Below are 21,483 nucleotides of genomic sequence, written 5' to 3'. Positions count from 1 at the left end.
GCCAGGCTGGTCTTGAACTCCTGACCTCAGGTGATCCACCCACCTTGGCCTCCCAAAGTGCTGGGATTACAGGTGAGCCACTGCGCCCTGCCAGCCAGGTTAATTTTTATGCACAGCCTGGGGGCATCTTTGAGAATTTGATGTAAACTGTGGATCCTTGCCCCTGAAAACCCTATGGACACACCAAAGCCTGGGTAGAACTTGGAGAGGAGGAGTGATCCATAACTCCAGCTAAGAGGAAGGATGAGAGGTCACCTCCCCTCATTTCCTCTTGTTTCTGTTTATTCTCTGAAGGCCCCTTCCTCCCGTTCCCTAAAGGTTGAGACCCCTTGCTAGGCACAACGGGGCTCCCCCCAGGTCCTTGTTGAGGTTGGTGCCCCTTCCTTTTGTGTTTCTGTGCGGGTCACTGCTGAGGGCTGTGGGCAGTAGTCGGCAGGGTGGTGGCCCTGACACCTGCTCTGAGAACCTGCCTATGCTGCATGCGGGCTCTTCCTGCCCCCCATCGTCCCCGCTGCAGGACAGCTCTTGGGTCGCCCTGAGGTTTCAGCCTTCTCTGCACTCTCCCTGCTCCTGGTCCAGAGGACACAAGCTGCCTCTGGCTGCACAAGGCTAATGATGCTGCCCCAGTGTTCTCACCCTCTGTCTTGTTATCATCAGCCGCAGAAGTCCCCCACATGTGCACGCAGTGCATCATGAACGCTGCCCTGGGCCCTGGAATGAGACGGGAATGGGGTTGGAGTCGTGGCGATGTGTTGGAAGGTGGGCTGTAGGCAGTATCATAAACTTGAGGACCCCAAGAACAGTTGACTAACAGACATTTTTTTTTTTTTTTTTTAGATGGAGTCTGGCTCTGTTGCCCAGGCTGGAGTGCCGTGGCCCAATCTAGGCTCATTGAAACCTCCGCCTCCTGGGTTCAAGCAATTCTTCCGCCTCAGCCTCCCGAGCAGCTGGGACTACAGGCACCCACCACCAAGTCTGGCTAATTTTTGTATTTTTAAAAAATTTTTTCTTTTTTAAAAAGATGGGGTTTCACCATGTTGGCCAGGCTGATCTCGAACTCCTGACCCCATGATCCACCCGCCTTGGCCTCCCAAAGTGTGGGATAACGCCAGGCCCAGACTTCCTCTTTTTGTGTGTGCCTCTAAAAGCCAGGGTCTACTCAGGCAGTGGACAGTTTCATAGCTTCTAAGAGAAAAAGGCAGTCAGGAAGAGTTAGGTCCATTTGGGGAGAGAGGTCCATGGCCTCGGCCACCAGGTGGCATCACTGACCCTTCTGGAGGAGCAGTGTGTCTGGGAAGTCATATCCGTTTACAGCCCCATCCCCTACCATTCCTCCCTAGCTTCCAGTCCAGGACCAGGGCCCAGCCTTTCACCAGCAGGCCTGGTGCCCTGAACCCGAGGCACCGGCCCCACCTGCTCCCCTCTTAGTCCTTGTGTGTCCTCAGTCCTGCCCGGAGAAGCACCTCATTTCTTTTTTTTTTTTTTTTTTTTTTTTTTGAGACGGAGTTTCGCTCGTTACCCAGGCTGGAGTGCAATGGCGCGATCTCGGCTCACCGTAACCTCCGCCTCCTGGGTTCAGGCAATTCTCCTGCCTCAGCCTCCTGAGTAGCTGGGATTACAGGCACGTGCTACCATGCCCAGCTAATTTTTTGTATTTTTAGTAGAGACGGGGTTTCACCATGATGAGCAGGATGGTCTCGATCTCTGGACCTCGTGATCCACCCGCCTGGGCCTCCCAAAGTGCTGGGATTACAGGCTTGAGCCACCGCGCCCGGCTCTTTTTTTTTTTTTTTTTTTTCCCTGAGACGGAGTTTCACTCTTGTCCAGGCCGGAGTGAAATGGCACAATCTCAGCTCACCACAACCTCCACCTCCAGGCTTCAGGTGATTCTCTTGCCTCAGCCTCCCGAGTAGGGATTGCAGGCATGTGCTACCACGCCTGGCTGATTTTGTATTTTTCATAGAGATGGGGTTTTGCCATGTTAGCCAGGCTGGTCTCAAACTCCTGACCTCAGGTGATCCACCTGCCTTGGCCTCCCAAAGTGCCAGGATTACAGGCATGAGCCACCGCACCTAGTCGGAGCACCTCATTTCTGTTGCCCATCACCACTCCTCTTGGCTTTACTGCTGAGCGGCGATGGGACGAAGGAGAGGAACACACGGCAGGACAGGCTCCTCCTGGCCTTGGTGTAATAAACAGAAAATCCACACATTTTCCTTACTTTTAATATCTAAGATAAAAAAACCCAACCACCAAAACAATCCATTTGCATGTCAGCGACACGCCTGGTCTCAGGCTCCCTTTCCAGGGCTGTCCTCCCGGCGGCTCCCAGGCCCTCATCCCGGGGAGAGCCCATCCTCGGACGGAAGCCACCATGGCCTCCAGTTCGGCACCGAGACTACCTGGGACCCAGCCTTGCAGAAAGGCCACCAGGAACTGTTTTTAAAGCATGTGGCAGCACAAGGAGGAAGTTTTCCCTTGAGGTTGAGCTGAGAGTTATTTCTTGTGGAGAAATTTCATTTTATTGCCTAAAAGAAAGAAAATGAGAACATTTCACAAGGCAAAGGACGGTGACATCAGTCTTGCCCTTTTCACCCCGAAGTGTTGTGGGTAACGGGGCCCCCACGCCAACTAGGGAAGCCTCATCCCTTGCTCTGGAGAAACCGAGGGGGGTTGTTCTTTCCAGAGATTCCCCTGGGGTCTTCCTCAGACTTGGGGGGTTTGAAACGAAGACCATCAGAGCTGTTTAGGAGGGCTGGCTTCTGCTGTGGTAGTAAAGGAAGCACCGAATCAACACATCCCTCAGGAGCCAAGGGAAGAGAAAGTACACAGCAATGTAATGTGTGTATATATTTTTTTTTTTTTTTTTGAGACGGAGTTTCGCTCTTGTTACCCAGGCTGGAGTGCAATGGCGCGATCTCGGCTCACCGCAACCTCCGCCTCCTGGGTTCAGGCAATTCTCCTGCCTCAGCCTCCTGAGTAGCTGGGATTATAGGCACACGCCACCATGCCCAGCTAATTTTTTGTATTTTTAGTAGAGACGGGGTTTCACCATGTTGACCAGGTTGGTCTCGATCTCTCGACCTCGTGATCCACCCGCCTCGGCCTCCCAAAGTGCTGGGATTACAGGCTTGAGCCACCGCGCCCGGTCAATGTGTGTATATTTAAAACACTCCTCTTCCAGGCAGCCCTCCGTCCTGCAGGAGGCACAGACATGACACCCCTTGCAGGCTCTGTGGGAGGGCCTCACTGCCGCAGACGCTTCCCTACTGGGGCCTCTGTCCTGTTTTCCTGTTGTCTTCTTTATCCTCCCTTTCCCTGTCAGGGCCTCTTACTAATTAAACTGCAGTCCTTGTAGGTCTCACATTTCTACTTTCCAGGGGAATTTTGGACACCAGTGCGAGTCTTTGTTGCCAGATACCCTTGTCGGGTTCCTGCCATGCTCCCTCGGCTCAGTTCCCCTGAGGTTTTAGAGTGTAGATCATGGAGAAAGAAGATAGCAAGAAAGCCCAGGGGCCCAGAAAAAGGGGGTGCTGGGGGCACTGCTTCCTTTGTTTCCTCTTTGGGGACAGAAGAGAACCGGTAGTTAAAATGAGAACCGTAGCATCTGCCCAGGGCAGGCCGTAGGGCTCTTGTTATTCAGGGCGCTGGCTCCAGTGGAGGGGACTGGCGGGGACTCTGTGACAGACAGCTCAGAGGCACGCAGGCTGGGGACCTGGAGCCCAGGGCCTTACCTAGTCCCTTCAGGAACTTATTGACGCCGCTGTGCTCTCCACTGGGGAGGGTTTCCAGATACTCTTGGGCTCGGACCTCAAACAGACCTGTTAACCAGAGAAATCCCAGCCATTGTAGGTCTTGGTCTTTGCATGTCTAAACGTGTCCATTTCCTCCCTACCAGAGAAAACAGAAACTTCTTCCTGAGGGTAAGCTGCTCCCATAGACACGCTGTGAATCAGGAGATGTATAAGGGTTTTACTGCCCTTATCGTTGCCCCACCTGTGCAGTAACTGTCTTTGGAAGGCTGTAAAGTCACCTCCTAGATAAAATCCTATTTTTATTCAACAAACGCCTGCCAAGCATCTGCACTGTGTCAGGCAGGCGGTTTTTTTTTTTTTAAATTTTTTTTTTTTTTTTTGAGACGGAGTTTCGGTCTTGTTTCCCAGGCTGGAGTGCAATGGCGCGATCTCGGCTCACTGCAACCTCTGCCTCCTGGGTTCAGGCAATTCTCCTGCCTCAGCCTCCTGAGGAGCTGGGATTACAGGCACGCGCCACCATGCCCAGCTAATTTTTTTGTATTTTTAGTAGAGACGGGTTTTCACCATGTTGACCAGGATGGTCTCGATCTCTTGACCTCGTGATCCACCCGCCTCGGCCTCCCAAAGTGCTGGGATTACAGGCTTGAGCCACCGCGCCCGGCCAATTTTTTTTTTTTTGAAAGATGGGGTTTCACCATGTTGGTCAGGCTGGTCCTGAACTCCTGACCTCAGGTGATCCGCCCGCCTTGGCCTCCAAAGTGCTTGGATTACAGGCGTGAGCCACCACGACTGGCCGTGGCAGGCGGTTTTAAAGATGAACCAGACTGATCTGGCTTGGGAGGAGTGCCCATGCACTCCCATTTCCCTGTATTCTCCCGTAAGAGTGCCTTGGTCAGACGGCTTAGTTTTTTTTTTTTTTTTTTTTTTTTTTTGAGACGGAGTTTCGCTCTTGTCACCCAGGCTGGAGTGCAATGGCGCGATCTCGGCTCACTGCAACCTCTGCCTCCTGGGTTCAGGCAATTCTCTCGCCTCAGCCTCCTGATTAGCTGGGATTACAGGCACGCGCCACCATGCCCAGCTAATTTTTTTTGTATTTTTAGTAGAGACGGGGTTTCACCATGTTGACCAGGTTGGTCTCGATCTCTCGACCTTGTGATCCACCCGCCTCGGCCTCCCAAAGTGCTGGGATTACAGGCTTGAGCCACCGCGCCCGGCCGAGACGGCTTAGTTTTCCCGGAGTCCCTCCACAGAGGCTGACAGGCCATCTCCTAGGCAGCTTCTCAGACTCCTAGGGTCTGAGGTTCAGGCACTCTGTCTTCACTGCTGACTGATCTTTCATGGACAGAGGGTTCTTTCCAGGATTTTTTTTTTTTTTTTTTTTTTTTAGTTTTGCTCTTGTCACCCAGGAGATGTGCAACCTCCATCTCCTGGGTTCAAGCGATTCTCCTGCCTCAGCCTCCTGAATAGCTGGGATTACAGTTACCTGCCACAATGCCCAGCTAACTTTTTTTGTAGTTTTAGTAGAGACAGAGTTTTATCATGTTGGTCAGGCTGTTCTTAAACTCCTGACTTCACGTGATCCACTCGCCTCAGTTTCCCAAAGTGCTGAGATTACAGGCATGAGCCACTGCGCCGGCCTTTTTTTTGGAGACACAGTTTAGCTGTGCTGCCCAGGCTGAAGTGTAATGGCTGGATCGTGACTCTCTGCAAGCTCTGCCTCCCGGATTCAAGCGATTCTCCTGCCTCAGCCTCCTGAGTAGCTGGGATTACGGGCGTGTGCCACCAGACGTGGCATTTTTGTATTTTTAGTAGAGACAGGGTTTTACCAAGTTGGCCAGGTTGGTCTCGAACTCCTGTCCTGAGATGATCTGCCTGCCTAGGCCTCCCGAAGTGCTGGGATTACAGGCACACGCCACTGCACCTGGCCTTTTCCAGGTAGGGTGTTTTTTTTTTTTTTTTTTTCCTGAGATGGAGCTTCACTCTTGTTGCCCAGGCTGGAATGCAACGGCACAATCTTGGCTCACTGCAACCTCCGCCTCCTGGGTTCAAGTGATTCTCCTGCCTCAACCTCCTGAGTAGCTAGAATTGTAGGCGTGTGCCACCACGCCCAGCTAATTTTTGTATTTTTAGTAGAGATGGGGTTTCACCATGTTGGTCAGGCTGGTCTCGAACTCCTAACCTCGTGACCTGCCCACCTTGGCCTTCCTAAAGTGCTGGGATTACAGGTGTGAGCCACCATGTCCGGCCTCCAGGTAGTTTTTAAGCTTGTGTGTCTCCCATCTCTCTTACCAAGTGATCAGTAAAGAGATATTTAAATGTATCCTGGAGATCTATTAATATTTAAAACACTCCTTTGGCAGGTGCCTCCTGTAACTCATACTCTCCAATCAGTTTTTCTAGTGCAGTGACATGATCTCAGCTTATTGAAACCTCTACCTCCCAGGCTCAAGTGATCCTCCCGCCTCAGCCTCCGAGTAGCTGGGACCACAGGTGCACACCACCATGCTGGTCTAATTTTTTAAAATATTTTTTGTAGATAAGGGGTTGTGCCATGTTGTCCAAGCTGGTGTCAAACTCCTGACCTCAGTGATCCACATGCCTCGGCCTCCCAAAGTGCTGGGATTACAGGTGTGAGTCACCCACTGCACCCAGCCTGAGAATTTCACCAGTTTGGAAAGAATTTGATAGAAGGAGACCTTGCCATAGACACTGGCATGTGGTTCTGGGAGAGGCCAGCAGAGGAAACAGAGAAGGCAGGGGAGGGAGCCTTTCCACCAGCTCAGTCAGGGCATGCCTGCAAGCTCTCCGGGGGGATGGGGACACTGTCCGGTCTGTGCCCTTGCCCTGTGATCTTTCTCCCTGCTCATCAGCCACCTGGAATAATGGGCACCTCTAGCTGACTCGGTGCCAACAGAGAAGACGCCCCTAACCTTTGGCATCCTGCCGACGCAGCTCCCGCTCCTGGATGAAGCCTCGAAACATCTGAGTCTCCATGAAGACCTCTAGGAAGCGGCGGAGACTTTTGGAGGAGACGGCTTTGCGGAAGGCATCCCGCTGCAGGGTTCTCTCCTCGCGCTCGCCCAATGTCAGGAACAAGGAGTAGTGTCCCACAATCTCCACGAAGAAGCGGACAAAGGCTTCAGACACCACCTCATTCAAGGGGCTGGACTCTGGGCCTGAGTAAGGCGAGGAAGGCCCAGGAACGGTGAGGGCAGACAGGCCGGGCCACAGCCCTTAAGACAAGCCAATTAATAATCAAAATACAGTAACTGCTAGTTCCCTCGATGGAAACTGTGATTATCCAGGAGGAAGATTACCCTAGGTTATTAAGACATTTCTTTCCCCACTTAATTTTTTAGAGATGGGGTTTCTTCATGTTGGCCATACTGGTCTGGAACTCTCGACCTCAGGTGATCCTCCTGCCTTGGCCTCTCACCACGCCCGGTCTCCACTAAATTTTTTCAATTAAAAAACTTTTTTTTTTTTTTTTGAGATGGAGTCTTGCTCTGTCGCCCAGACTGCAGTGCAGTGGCATGATCTCAGCTCACGGCAATCTCCACCTCCTGGGTTCAAGCAATTCTCCTGCCTCAGCCTCCCAAGTAGCTGGGACTACAGGTGTGCGCCACCATACTCAGCTAATTTTTTTGTATTTTTAGTAGAGATGGGATTTCACCATGTTTGCCAGGATGGTCTCGATCTCCTGACCTTGTGATCTGCCCACCTCAGCCTCCCAAAGTGCTGGGATTACAGACATGAGCCACCTTGCCTGGTCTAATTTAAAATTTTTTTAAAAGTTATTTATTTATTTATTTTTGAGATGGAGTCTCACTCTGTCGCCCAGGCTGAGACAATCCTGGCTCACTGCAACCTCTGCCTCCTGGGTCAAGCAATTCCTCTGCCTCAGCCTCCCAAATAGCTGCGATTATGGGCGTATACCACCACACCCAGCTAATTTTTGTCTTTTTTTTTTTTTTTTTTTTAATTTTATTTATTTATTGTTTTTTTTTGAGACGGAGTTTCGCTCTTGTTACCCAGGCTGGAGTGCAATGGCGCGATCTCGGCTCACCGCAACCTCCGCCTCCTGGGTTCAGGCAATTCTCCTGTCTCAGCCTCCTGAGTAGCTGGGATTACAGGCACGTGCCACCATGCCCAGCTAATTTTTTTTTTTTTTTTTTTTTTTTTTGAGACGGAGTTTCGCTCTTGTTACCCAGGCTGGAGTGCAATGGCGCGATCTCGGCTCACCGCAACCTCCGCCTCCTGGGTTCAGGCAATTCTCCTGCCTCAGCCTCCTGAGTGCTGGGATTACAGGCACGCACCACCATGCCCAGCTATTTTTTTTGTATCTTTAGTAGAGACGGGGTTTCACCATGTTGACCGGGATGGTCTCGATATCTCGACCTTGTGATCCACCCGCCTCGGCCTCCCAAAGTGCTGGGATTACAGGCTTGAGCCACCGTGCCCGGCCTAATTTTTGTCTTTTTATCTTTTTCATTTTTGTGGAGAATGGGGGGGTTCTCACTATATTGCCCACATAGGGCTCGAACTCCTGGGCTCAAGATATCCTCCTGCCTCTGCCTCTCTAAGAGCTGGGATTACAGGCGTGAGCCACAGGGCCCGGCACACCCAACTAATTTATTTATTTATTTATTTATTTTATTTTATTTTTATTTATTTATTTTTTGAGACGGAGTTTCGCTCTTGTTATCCAGGCTGGAGTGCAATGGCACGATCTCGGCTCACCGCAACCTCCGCCTCCTGGGTTCGGGCAATTCTCCTGCCTCAGCCTCCTGAGTAGCTGGGATTATAGGCACGCACCACCATGCCCAGCTAATTTTTTGTATTTTTAGTAGAGACGGGGTTTCACCATGTTGACCAGGATGGTCTCGATCTCTTGACCTCGTGATCCACCCGCCTCGGCCTCCCAAAGTGCTGGGATTACAGGCTTGAGCCACTGCGCCCGGCCTTTTTTTTTTTTTGAGACGGAGTTTCGCTCTCGTTACCCAGGCTGGAGTGCAATGGCGCGATCTCGGCTCACCGCAACCTCCGCCTCCTGGGCTCAGGCAATTCTCCTGCCTCAGCCTCCTAAGTAGCTGGGATTACAGGCACGCACCACCACGCCCAGCTAGTTTTTTTTTTGTATTTTTAGTAGAGACGGGGTTTCACCATGTTGACCAGGATGGTCTCGATCTCTCGACCTCGTGATCCACCCGCCTCGGCCTCCCAAAGTGCTGGGATTACAGGCTGAGCCACCGCGCCCGGCCTATTTATTTATTTTTTGAGACGGAGTTTCGCTCTTGTTACCCAGGCTGGAGTGCAATGGCGCGATCTCGGCTCACTGCAACCTCCGCCTTCTGGGTTCAAGCAATTCTCCTGCCTCAGTCTCCTGAGTAGCCGGGATTACAGGCACGCACCACCATGCCCAGCTAATTTTTTGTATTTTTAGTAGAGACGGGGTTTCACCTTGTTGACCAGGATGGTCTCGACCTCTCGACCTTGTGATCCATCCGCCTCGGCCTCCCAAAGTGCTGGGATTACAGGCTTGAGCCACCGCGCCGGCCTAATTTTTGTATTTTTAGTAGAGATGGCGTTTCACCATGTTGGCCAGGCTGGTCTCGAACTCTTGACCTCAAGTGATCCACCCACCTTGGCTTCCCAAAGTGCTGGGATTACAGGCGTGAGTCACTGCGCCTGGACTTTTATATATTTTTTGAGATGGAGTCTTGCACTGTCATGCAGGCTGGAGTGCAGTGGTATGATCTCACCCACTGCAACCTCTTCTTCCTGATCAAGTGATTCTCCTGCCTCAGCCTCCCAAGTAGCTAGGATTACAGGCATTTGTCACTACTTCCAACTAATTTTTATATTTTCAGTAGACACGTGGTTTCACCATGTTGGCCAGGCTGGTCTTGAACTCCTGACTTCAGGTGATCCACTTGCCTTGGTCCCTCAGCGTGCTAGGATTATAGGCATGAGCCACCACGCCTAGCAACAGTTTTTAATTTTTGATTTTTTTGAGATGGGGTCTCACTCTGTTGCCCAGGCTGGAGTGCAGTGGTGTGGCTCATGGCAGCCTCAACCTCCTGGGCTCAAGGGATCCTCCTGCCTCAGCCTCCCAAGTAGCTGGGACCACAGGCATGTGCCACCATGCCCAGATAATTTCCACACACCCCCTTTAAACAGATACTTTAGGGCCAAAATGGGGAGGTGGGAAAATCTTTCCCACAATTCATAGTGAGAATGAAATCCAGACAAAGAAAATGAGGCCGGGGTTTCTCTCCTTATGTCTCCGTCGCCCATGTTCCTACTTGGCCCAGGACCAAGAGGAAGGGAGGGCACTGCCCATTTGTCCCCTGACCCTGAGAGTGGAAGGGAGGGACGCATGGGAGGTGGCTGAACGCTTACCATGCCTGCCTTCCAGGGGCCCTTCGTCCTGCTCACAGGCCAGCTCATTCCTCTGTTCCAGTATGCGTTCCAGGGCCACCTGAAGCTTCCGGGGCAGGATGGAGTCCTCGTCATCCATCTGGAAAGCAGAAGCAGCAGGTGGGCTTGTGGATGGTGGCTGCGTCCAGGCCGCAGGTCACACTGGCAGAGCAGGCCTGGCTCAGTCCCCAGTTTCATGGAAGGAACACAACCGAGAGCCAGAGGTCTGAGGTTTCAATCTTGAGCCTACTTTTTTTTTTTTTTTTTTTTTTTGAGATGGAGTTTCGCTCTTGCAGCCTAGGCTGGAGTGCAATGGCGTGATCTTGGTTCACTGTAACCTCCGCCTCCCAGGTTCAAGCAATTCTGCTTTAACCTCCCGAGTAGCTGGAACTACAGGTGCATACCACCACAGCGGGCTAATTTTTTTGTATTTTTAGTAGAGATGGGGTTTCACCATGTTGGCCAGGCTGGTCTCAAACTCCTAACCTCAGGTGATCTGCCCACCTTGGCCTCCCAAAGTGCTGGGATTATAGGCGTGAGCCACTGTGCCCGGCCTACTTTTTTTTTTTAGACGGAGTTTCGCTCGTTACCCAGGCTGGAGTGCAATGGCGTGATCTCGGCTCACCGCAACCTTCGCCTCCTGGGTTCAGGCAATTCTGCCTCAGCCTCTTGAGTAGCTGGGATTACAGGCACATGCCACCATGCCCAGCTAATTTTTTGTATTTTTAGTAGACACGGGGTTTCACCATGTTGACCAGGATGGTCTCGATTTCTTGACCTCGTGATCCACCCACCTCAGCCTCCCAAACTGCTGGGATTACAGGCTTGAGCCACTGCGCCCGGCCTTTTTTTTTTTTTTTTTAATTTGTAGACAAGAGTTTCACTCTTGTAGTCTAGGCTGGACTGCAACGGTGCAATCTTAACTCACTGCAACCTCTACCTCTCAGGTTTAAGTAATTCTCCTGCCTTAAGCCCTAGAGTAGCTGGAACTACAGGCACGTGCCATCACGCCTGGCTAATTTTCTTGTATTTTTAGTAGAGACAGGGTTTCACCATGTTAGCCAGGCTAGTCTCAAACTCCTGACCTCAAGTGATCCGCCTGCCTTGGCCTCCCAAAGTGCTAGGATTATAGGCGCGAGCCACTTTGCCAGGCTGACCCTACTTTTTACAAGCAACGGGGAGGCTCATTTTCCCGACTTGTAAAATGGACAACCAATCAATCTGTACCTTGTTGTGAAGCTAAAATGCAGTACAATTACCCTGTGAAAGGGCTTGGCACTGAGAGGATATTCAATACATAATTTCCACTTCCCCATCCTGTAGGGTAGCCAGTGCTAACCAGGGGATTCTAGCCAGGGCAGACAGCCTGCATGACCCAAGGCTGGCTTGGGATCAAACCCCGTCTCTACTAAAGATACAAAAATACACACACACAAAATTAGCTGGGCGTGGTGGCGCATGCTTATAACCCCAGCTACTTGGGAGGCTGAGGCAGGAGAATCACTTGAATCTGAGAGGTGGAGGTTGAAGTGAGCTGAGGTTGCACCACTGCACGGCAGCAAAAAAAACAAACAAACAAAACACAAACCAGTGTTCATGCTACTAAACTTCTCAGCAATGTGGCAACATTTAGAAGTAATCCATCAGAATGTCCAGAGAAATTTTCTGTAATTACTTTAATTACTTCTTGCAAGATCTGATAGAAGTTACGCCTCTTGGGCCAGGTGCGGTGGCTCACACCTGTAATACCAGCAGTTTGGGAGGCCGAGGTGGCCGGATCACCTGAGGTCAGGAGTTCAAGACCCACCTGACCAACATGGTGCAACCGTGTCTCTACTAAAAATACAAATTTAGCTGGGTGTGGTGGCACATGCCTGTAATCCCAGCTATTTAGGAGGTTGAGGCAAAAGAATCACTTGAACCCGGGAGGCGGAGGTTGCAGTGAGCCCAGATTGTGCCACTGCACTCCAGCCTGGGCAACAGGGCAAGACTCCGTCTCAAACAAACAAATAAATAAGAAGTTGTTAGGCCTTTCTAGCAAATGATAAAAAGAAAATAGATGTGTGTGGGCCAGGCACCGTGGCTCATGCCTGTAATCCCAGCACTTTGGGAGGCTGATTCGGGCAGATCACAAGGTTAGGAGTTCAAGATCAGCCTGGCCAACATGGTGAAACCCTGTCTCTATTAAAGATATAAAACATAGCCGGGCGCGGTGGCTCAAGCCTGTAATCCCAGCACTTTGGGAGGCCGAGGCGGGTGGATCACGAGGTCAAGAGATCGAGACCATCCTGGTCAACATGGTGAAACCCCGTCTCTACTAAAAATACAAAAAATTAGCTGGGCGTGGTGGCGCGTGCCTGTAATCCCAGCTACTCAGGAGGCTGAGGCAGGAGAATTGCCTGAACCCAGGAGGCGGAGGTTGCGGTGAGCCGAGATCGCGCCATTGCACTCCAGCCTGGGTAACAAGAGCGAAACTCCGTCTCAAAAAAAAAAAAAAAAAAAAAAAAAAAAAAAAGATATAAAACATTAGCTGGGCATGGTGGCACGTGCCTGTAGTCCCAGGCTGAGGCAGGAGAATAGCTTGAACCTGGGAGTTGGAGGTTGTAGTGAGCCAAGATTGTGCCACTGCACTCCAGCCTGGGTGACAGGGTGAGACTCTCTCAGAAAAAAAAAAAAAAAAAAAAAAAAGAGAAAATACATGTGTGTTACTTACTTCCTCTGCTAATGGAACTAACTGATGATTATCAAAATATATGAATGTACTAAAACAATTTAAAATCACTCATAATCTGTCTCCTTACCGTCTCCCTCCCTAAGACAAGAAGCATTAATGTTTTAGTGAGTTTTCCTTTCAGTCCTTTTAAGATATGTGCATGCGCATGCGCACACACACACACACACACACACACACACACACACATATTTTTTTCCCTGTCTCTTTTTCTCTCCTTTTTTTTCTTCAGGAAGGGGTTTCACTCTATCACTCTGGCTGAAATACAGTAGCATGATCTCAATTCACTGCAGCCTTGACTTCCCAGGCTTAAGCAATCCTCCTGCCCCAGCCTCCTAAGTAGCTGCTGGGACTACAGGTGCACACCAGCAAGCCTGGGTAATTATTTTATGTATATATATATTTTTTTGAGATGGAATTTTGCTCTTGTTGTCCAGGGTGGAGTGCAATGGTGTGATCTCGGCTCACTGCAACCTCTGCCTCTTGAGTTCAAGCGATTTTCCTGCCTCGGCCTCCTGAGTAGCTGGGATTACAGGGATGTGCCACCATGCCTGGTTAATTTTGTATTTTTAGTAGAGATAGGGTTTCTCCATGTTGATCAGGCTGGTCTTGAACTGCCAACCTCTGGTGATCTGCCTGCCTCGGCCTCCCAAAGTGCTGAGATACAGGTGTGAGCCACTGTGCCTGGCTATTTTTTATTTTTATATTTAAATTTATTTATTTACATATTTTTTAGATAGAGTTCCTTTGTCTCCCAGGCTGGAGGGCAATGGCATGATCTTGGCTCACTGCAACCTCTGCCTCCTAGGTTTAAGCGATTCTCCTGCCTCAGTCCCTCGAGTAACTGGGACTACAGGTGCATGCCACCATGCCCAGCTTTTTCGTATTTTTAGTGGAGACAGGGTTTTGTCATGTTGGCCAGGCTGGTCTCGAACTCCTCACCTCAGGTGATCCACTGGCCTCAGCCTCCCAAAGTGCTGGGATTAGAGGCATGAGCCATCGCGCCCGGCCAATGTTACAAGATTTTTGTAGAGACAAGGGTCTCACCATGTTGTTCCAGGCAGGTCTTTAACTCCTGGGCTCAAGTGATCCTCCTGCCTCAGCCTCTGGAGATGTGGGGATTATAGGTGTGAGACACCAGGCTGGGCCAAATATTATTTAAATGCATGTTGAAGCTGGGCATGGTCGTGTACGCCTCCAGCCACTCAGGAGGCTGAGGTGGGAAGATCACTTGAGGCCAGGAGTTTGAGACCAGCATGGGCAACATAGTGAGATCCCATTTCTCTTTTTTTTTTTTTTTGGGATGGAGTCTCATTCTGTCACTCAGTCTGGAGTGCATGTGATCTCAGCTCACTGCAATTTCTGCCTCCTGGGTTCAAGCGATTCCCCTCAGCATCCCGAGTAGCTAGGACTACAGGCCCCCGCCACCACGCCTGGCTAACTTTTGTATTTTTAGTAGAGACAGGGTTTCACCACATTGATCAGGCTGGTCTTGAACTCCTGACCTCAAGTGATCCACTCGTCTCAGCCTCCCAAAGTGATGGGATTACAGGCGTGAGCCACTGTGCCCAGCTTTTTAAAAAATTAAAAAGCATATTGAAAAATCAAGGTGCCAATAGTTATAAGATTACAAAGATTCTTTTTCTAATTGTTAGAAAACCATTTTGTGTCAGAACACGTGGACATCAATCCTTTGCCCAAACCGTTCCTCTTTGCCCCTTGCCTTCTGGCTTGTCCTCAGCCTAGCTCAGTCCTGGGATCACACAGCTCTGCCACCCTGCTCTGCAATGCCATGGAGCCTTTCCAAGGCTGGAGCGATGAGCCCCAAACAACAAATAGGTAAAGACAAAGGGAGCAGGAGGCCGCCATTGGCCTTTTCACTCACCTGTCTGAGGAACCGGCTATTGACGAGGTCAACCACAAGGACCTGTGAGATGAGAGGAAAGGGGCTGTTATTGTCTCCAGGGCTTGGGCTTCTGGGATGGGGATGGACTCTTAGCCATCTTCCTTCTTGGCACCCAGAGAGGCAGCTGGGGCGGGGCTGGGGTTGAGCCATTTGTGGTTTCCTGATATTGCCACCGTAGCCACAGATGATGGAGAGGGACTGGGGAGGGTCTTTTCTGAACTACATGCTTTCTTTTTTTTTCTTTTTTCTTTTTTTGAGATGGGGTCTTGCTCTGCCACCCAGGCTGGAGTGCAGTGGTGCGACTTCAGCTCACTGCAACCTCTGCCTCCCGGGATCAAGCTATTCTCCTGCCTCAGCCTCCTGAGTAGCTGGGACAACAGGCACGTGCCACTACACCCGGCTGATTTTTGTATTATTAGTAGAGACGGGGTTTCACCATATTGGCCAGGCTGGTCTTGAACTCCTGACCTCGTGATCTGGCATGAGCCACTGTTCCTGGCCACTGAATGCTTTCAACGCTGACACCGCAGCCTGGGACGCATGTGTGCTGCGGGTGGGACTCCCTGGCTGGCTCTCAGCCTGGCTGAGGCAGAGCTTCTCAGGCTGCTTTTGGGGTGTGGGCTACTGAGGTGTGCAAAAGACACTGCAGGCCTCCGTGGTTCCCACCCGAGGGCCCCTGCCTCGTCCTTCCCCCAGCTCCCCACTTAGCCGTGTCATTTCTCTCCAGGGGAGAGGAGGAGAGAAACTCACCTGGAGACTGGGTTAAGCTTTGGGTTTTCATTGCTGAAGGCTTTTGGGATAAAGCACCTGCCTGGCACGGCGCCACACTCCTCAGAGTGAGAGCGAGAAATGGGGCCAGGACCAGGGTGGGGCAGGTGACGTGCCTGGGGAGCAAAGGTCACAGGCACCAGACCTTCACTGAGACGAGACCGAGACCCTCACTCAGACGACAGCCAAGGCCACTGGCCATAATGGGGGAGGAGCCAGGTGCCTGGATGGTCACCATAACAACAGCTGGAAACGCGTGGGTTCTCCCATATCCCAGAGACCTGCCCAGGAGCGGAGGGCTGCCTCTCCTTCCTTGCCACTCATACTCTTGAGGGTTGAACGACCCACCGCACAGGGCACCAGACGCACTCCTGGCGGTCTTCACATCTGCACTGAAAGCCCTAAGGCTGGTGGGCGATGTTTAACGGGGTGTTAGGACTATCTGAGCAATGAGAGGAGCAGCTTCGAGGGACCCAGGCAGAACTGCAGGACAGAGGGACAGGCGTTCCTCCTGGTGCTTCAGGACTGAGTAGCATTATTTAAGCTTCCCTCTCTGAGGGCTGGAAGCCTCCAGTCCTCAGTTGGAAACCATTTAGAGGAAGGGGCTGGGCTAAATACCTCCAGAAGTGCCAAGCAGGACGTTCCCCACTTCGATGCCGAACTGGACAGCCAGAACTTGGGGATTAAAAACATTATTAATGGATATGACAAAGGAAGGGATCTTGCTAGCTCCCCAGTGTGGAGGAGTGGGTGGGAGGTGGGGGAGGGGAGAGGGCTATGAATGACTTGAGAGTTTTGACGTCTGGCTAAATTGCTCTTTGCTGCCCTTCTCAAGGGGTGCTCATACCGGGCATTCCACTTGGAAGGGAAAACTGTTTGCAGTCCCTGAGGGTCTGAGTGAGTACGCCTCTGGGCGTACTCAAGGCACACAAGCCCTGGTGGCCCCCACGCCCTGCTCCCCGACACTGCGGGCCCTGAGAACCACTCCACAACGCCTGCAGGACCCGCACCATGCTCTGTCCTCTGCACCCTGCAGGGAGGGGGATCAGCCCGAGCGGGAGCTCACCTCTTCTAGTGGCAGCTCCCTGAGCAGCGGCAGCGAGCTGGAGAGCAGCCCGATGAGGAAGGGTGTCGGCGAGCACACGATGTCCACCATGGCGGGTGGCAGCACCGGGATGTAGGTGTGCTGCCAGGTGAAGGGGTAGATCAGCGCCACCATCGCGTGGCAGCATTTGGACAGGGTGCTGCAGCCAGGGAGAGAACAGGGAGAGAGGCTGGCTCAGCGAGGGCCCAGGGGAGCCCCCAGGGGAGAAGGCTCTTCCCAGAGGCAGGATGATTCGGGACACACGTGGATCGGGTAGAGCACATGACAATCTCAGCACAGGCCAGGCCAGGCACTTAGAGTTATGCGAGCTGCTTGGAGGCATAGCTACAGGGACGAGTTTAATGTAGTTTAATGTCCTGGATAATGTTTACAAGTGTGCTTTCACCTGTGAGCTATACTCCCCGAACCCTCCCCACCAGCCCACCTTTTTGTGAGCTATACTCTTGTAAGGTTTTTATTTATTTATTTTATTTTTTTTTTGAGAGAAGTCTCCCTCTGTTGCCCAGGCTGGAGTGCAATCATGAGGTCAAGAGATCGAGACCATCCTGGCCAACATGGTGAAAACCTGTCTCTACTAAAAAAAAAATAACAAAAACCTAACTGGGTGTGGTGGCACATGCCTGTAATCCCAGCTACTCAGGAGGCTGAGGCAGGAGAATCACTTGAACCCAGGAGGTGGAGGTTGCAGTGAGCCGAGACTGCGTCACTACACTCCAGCCTGGCGACAGAGACCTGAGATTCTGTCTCAAAAAAAAAAAAAAGAGAAAGTTTATGAACAATGAAGATGAATCTAAGCAGATACCCCTTACATCAGGCGCCTATAATCTCATTGTCATAAAAGTCTCCTGACCCCTAAAAACAAAATCAATTAGCTCTGGCTTACTTGAGGAGAAAATATGTGAATTAAAAGATATTGGCAGGTCAGGAGTTCGAGACCAGCCTGGCCAACATGGTGGAACTCCATCTCTACTAAAAATACAAAAATTAGCTGGGTGTGGTGCTGGATGCCTGTAGTCCCAGCTATCTGGGAGGCTGAGGCAGGAGAATCGCTTGAGCCTGGGAGGTGGAGGTGCCCGTGGTCCCAGCTACTCAGGAAGCTGAAGTGGGAAGATCACCTGAATCTGTGAGATTGAGGCTGCAGTAAGCTGTGATCGTGTCACTGCACTCCAGCATGGTGACAGAGGGAGACCCTGTTTCAACAACAAAAAAATCATCATTGTATGTGATAAATATATGCAGCTTTTTTTGGAAATGGAGTCTCGCTCTATCACCCAGGCTGGAGTGCAATGGCACGATCTCAGCTCACTGCAACCTCTGCCTCTCAGGTTCAAGCAATTCTCCTGCCTCAGCCTCCCGAGTAGCTGGGACTACAGGCACACATATTTGTAAATTTGTAAATTTTGTATTTTTACATACACAAATTTTTGTAGGTGTAAAAATACAAATATTAGCACCACGCCCAGCTAATTTTTGTATTTTTAGTAGAGATGGGTTTTCACCATGTTGGCCAGGATGGTCTCGATCTCCTGACCTTGTGATGCACCTGCTTTAGCCTCCCAAAGTGCTAAGATTACAAGCATGAGCCACCACGCCGGGCAAATACATGCTATTTTTATATGACAATTACAAATAATTAAAAATAAAAAATATATGTACACATAGCCTTTTTCATTCCCCAATTTGGAGGCCCCTGAACTAATAACGGTAGTATTGAATCTTGTTCATTTATCACCTAAGTCTCTTAACCTTCCTGTTTCCTGTCTTTGCAAATAATCATTCTCCTGATATACACTGGAGTCATGAAATACCTCTTAGTAGCATGGCATCCATGTATTGCACTGACATTTGGTCACTGTCTTTTCTTTCAAATGATCACCCCCAAATGAGTGAAACGCTGTCCCAAGATTTCATTCTTATCATTATACTGCCTTCTTTATTAGTTGGGTAAGAGTAAGACATTGCAGTTGGAAGATACCAAGAAAAAAAAGAGAGAATAATGATGTTAAGACTTACATTAAGGAGAGTAATATCAATAATTCAGCCAGAGCTTAGGGTGAAGTGACTTCTATGTCTTTCTTTTCCTTTTTTTTTTTTTTGAGACGGAGTTTCACTCTTGTTACCCAGGCTGGAGTGCAATGGCGCGATCTCGGCTCACCGCAACCTCCGCCTCCTGGGTTCAGGCAATTCTCCTGCCTCAGCCTCCTGAGTAGCTGGGATTACAGGCATGCAGCACCATGCCCGGCTAATTTTTTGTATTTTTAGTAGAGACGGGGTTTCACCATGTTGACCAGGATGGTCTCGATCTCTCGACCTCGTGATCCACCCGCCTCGGCCTCCCAAAGTGCTGGGATTACAAGCTTGAGCCACCGCTCCCGGCTCTTTTTCTTTTTTTGAGACAGGGTCTCATTCTGTGGCTCAGGCTAGGTGCATTGGTATGATCTCAACTCACTGCAACCTCCACCTTCCGTATTCAAGCGATTTTCCTGCCTCAGCCTCCCGTGTAGCTGGGATTACAGGCATGCACCACCACACCCAGTTAATTTTTGTATTTTTAGTAGAGACGGGGTTTCACCACGTTGGCCAGGCTGGTCTCAAACTACTGACTTCAGGTGATCTACCTGCCTCAGCCTCCCAAAGTGCTGGGATTACAGGCGTGAGCCACTGTGCCTGGCCTCTTTCAGATTTTAAAGGCAGGAAAAGTGAGGCTAAATGGGGCTAAAGTAACCTCTGAATGTAGGATGGGGCAGAGTAGGAAGAGAAGGGTCCTGCAGACTGGAGGAGGCAGGGTTGCTGCCCAGAGGAATGCAGGTGTTAGAAGACACCCTACGAACCAGGCACAGTGGCATGTGCCTGTAGTCCCAGCTACTAAGTCCCAGAGGGTGAGGTGGGAGGGTCTCCTGAGCCCTGGAGTCCAGCCTGAGCAACAGAGTTAGATCCCCATCTCGGACACAAAAATTACCTGTATATAAAAAGAAGGCACAGGGAGGATAGCCTATGTGGGTTTTGTTTTTTGCAATCATTGCAATAGAAAAACAAACACACGTTTAACTTTTTTTCCCAAGTCAAAGAAAAGGCTGCCTGCCTTTTGATCCTGTGGTCTCATTCCTAGAAGGAGGAAGTACAAGGGGCTGCTCCCTTCTTGCTGCACTGCCCTAGGGACGCCTAGTTAAAGCCTTGTATTGCCTGCAGTGGTGGGAGGCCGTGGTTCAGCTGCAGTGAGTGTGAACCATCTGGAGAAGGTTGTGGGAGCAAGGTCAGGAAAGATGACCAGGCATGCTGGTGCTAGATGCAGAGGGTGGTGGAGAATGTGACAGAAAGCAAGCCAGAGTCCACTCAGTGAACTGGGCGCATGGCGCTCTAGGACAGCAGCGTTCAGACTTGATGGAGCAAATGATGATGATTCGGCTGGGGAACCAACTGGCCACGTGGGAGGGGCTGCCACTGTTTGTTGACTGTCTCCTGTAGCAACTGTTGTTTTGAGTAGTCCGAGCCCACTGTTGTAGCTGCAGTGAAGGTTTCCGCACCCGCGTATCATGAACACCTCGTTAGCCGGAGCCCATGGAGCACAGGTGCTGGAGACAAAATGGCAACAAGCAGGCAGTTTCTTGAAGGGGTCTCATTCCTCTTGCTCTCTAGCACACATTAATGGTTTTTCTTTGTTGTTGTTGTTTTTGAGACGGAGTCTTGCTCTGTCGCCCAGACTGGAATCCAATGGCTCATTGAGAGCTCCACCTCCTGGGTTCAAGCGATTCCCCTGCCTCAGCCTCCCGAGTAGCTGGGATTACAGGCATGTGCTACCAATGCCTGGCTAATTTTTTTTTTTCAAGACAGAGTCTTGCTCTGTCATCCAGGCTGGAGTGCAATGGCACTATCTCAGCTCACTGGAACCTCTGCCTCCCGGGTTCAGGCGATTCTCCTGCCTCAGTCTCCCGAGTAGCTGGGATTACAGGCGCATGCCATCATGACCAGCTAGTTTTTGTATTTTTAGTACAGATGGGGTTTCACCATGTTGGCCGGGCTGATCTCAAACTCCTAACCTCGTGATCTGCCCATCTTGGCCTCCCAAAGTGCTGGGATTACAGATGTGAGCCACCGCACCCGGCCCACACCAATATTCTAAAAACAGTTATAATCCTAAACACTAAAAGGAAAGGTCAAATTCTGCGCATAATTCCATGAGTGGCAGCTTTTCCCTCAAAATAAATGATAGAGGATGAAAGGATTATTTTGAATGGAGCTTCTTTTTCTCAATCCCTGATGCAAGGGGTAATGAGATTTTAGTCCCTGACTTGTGAAGGCCAGAGGAGCCCTCGTGGAGGGGGAGGGGAGGTGGGTACTGCTGGGACTGGTGGTCTCTTAGGAACATGCTGATAGGCAGTGGTTCTGGGGATGCTAAGGATGACTGGTCAAGAGGGCTGCAGAGCGTGGAGGTGGAGGGGCTGGAGGAGAGGCAGTGTTTCTGAAGGCAGCCCGAGAAGGAGAGTCCTCGCTCGCAGCTGGCTTGCGTTACAGTGGTGTGGAGGAAAGGCACGCCAGCACTCACAGCTGTGATCAATTGTACAAAAGTGGGGCAGGGAAGAGAAGGCCCCAGTGGGAGGTTGGCTGGGCTGCAGGGTTAAAAGTTTGGGCATGGGTGAGAAGGGCTGGGTCCAAGGATGTTTTGCTGTTGGGTGGTGGTTCCCGAGGGTTGGAGCAGTATTCCAGAACATCAGGACGCACTTGTAAGGAATGCCAAAGTTTTCCTGGAGCCGACTCTTCAGTTCTGGTTGCTACCAAGCCTCTGCTCCATACTTGGTGT

At 50.8% G+C, this 21,483-nt stretch overlaps 1 protein-coding gene across 4 annotated transcripts in view; it reads right to left on the bottom strand.

Moving 5' to 3' along the window:
- Nucleotides 1-2,207: 2,207 nt before the first annotated feature.
- DENND2A (DENN domain containing 2A) overlaps nt 2,208-21,483 on the bottom strand; it is a 121,436-nt gene continuing 102,160 nt past the window's right edge. For 2 of the 4 annotated variants that reach the window (XM_039472550.2, XM_074379000.1), the window contains exons 15-20: nt 16,647-16,824; nt 14,792-14,833; nt 10,158-10,275; nt 6,686-6,931; nt 3,735-3,821; nt 2,208-2,528 (exon numbers count right to left, since the gene is read on the bottom strand). In XM_039472550.2, the coding sequence (XP_039328484.1) occupies nt 2,497-2,528; nt 3,735-3,821; nt 6,686-6,931; nt 10,158-10,275; nt 14,792-14,833; nt 16,647-16,824 (703 nt within the window). In that variant the 3' untranslated portion in view covers nt 2,208-2,496. Of the gene's footprint in view, nt 2,529-3,734; nt 3,822-6,685; nt 6,989-10,157; nt 10,276-14,791; nt 14,834-16,646; nt 16,825-21,483 lie in introns of all 4 variants that reach the window. The other 2 variants (XM_039472547.2, XM_039472549.2) reach the window with 1 other exon arrangement.

Source organism: Saimiri boliviensis, chromosome 10, assembly GCF_048565385.1.
Source record: "Saimiri boliviensis isolate mSaiBol1 chromosome 10, mSaiBol1.pri, whole genome shotgun sequence".
NCBI classification, from domain to species: domain Eukaryota; kingdom Metazoa; phylum Chordata; class Mammalia; order Primates; family Cebidae; genus Saimiri; species Saimiri boliviensis.
This window is presented reverse-complemented; position numbering and strand designations above follow the sequence as displayed.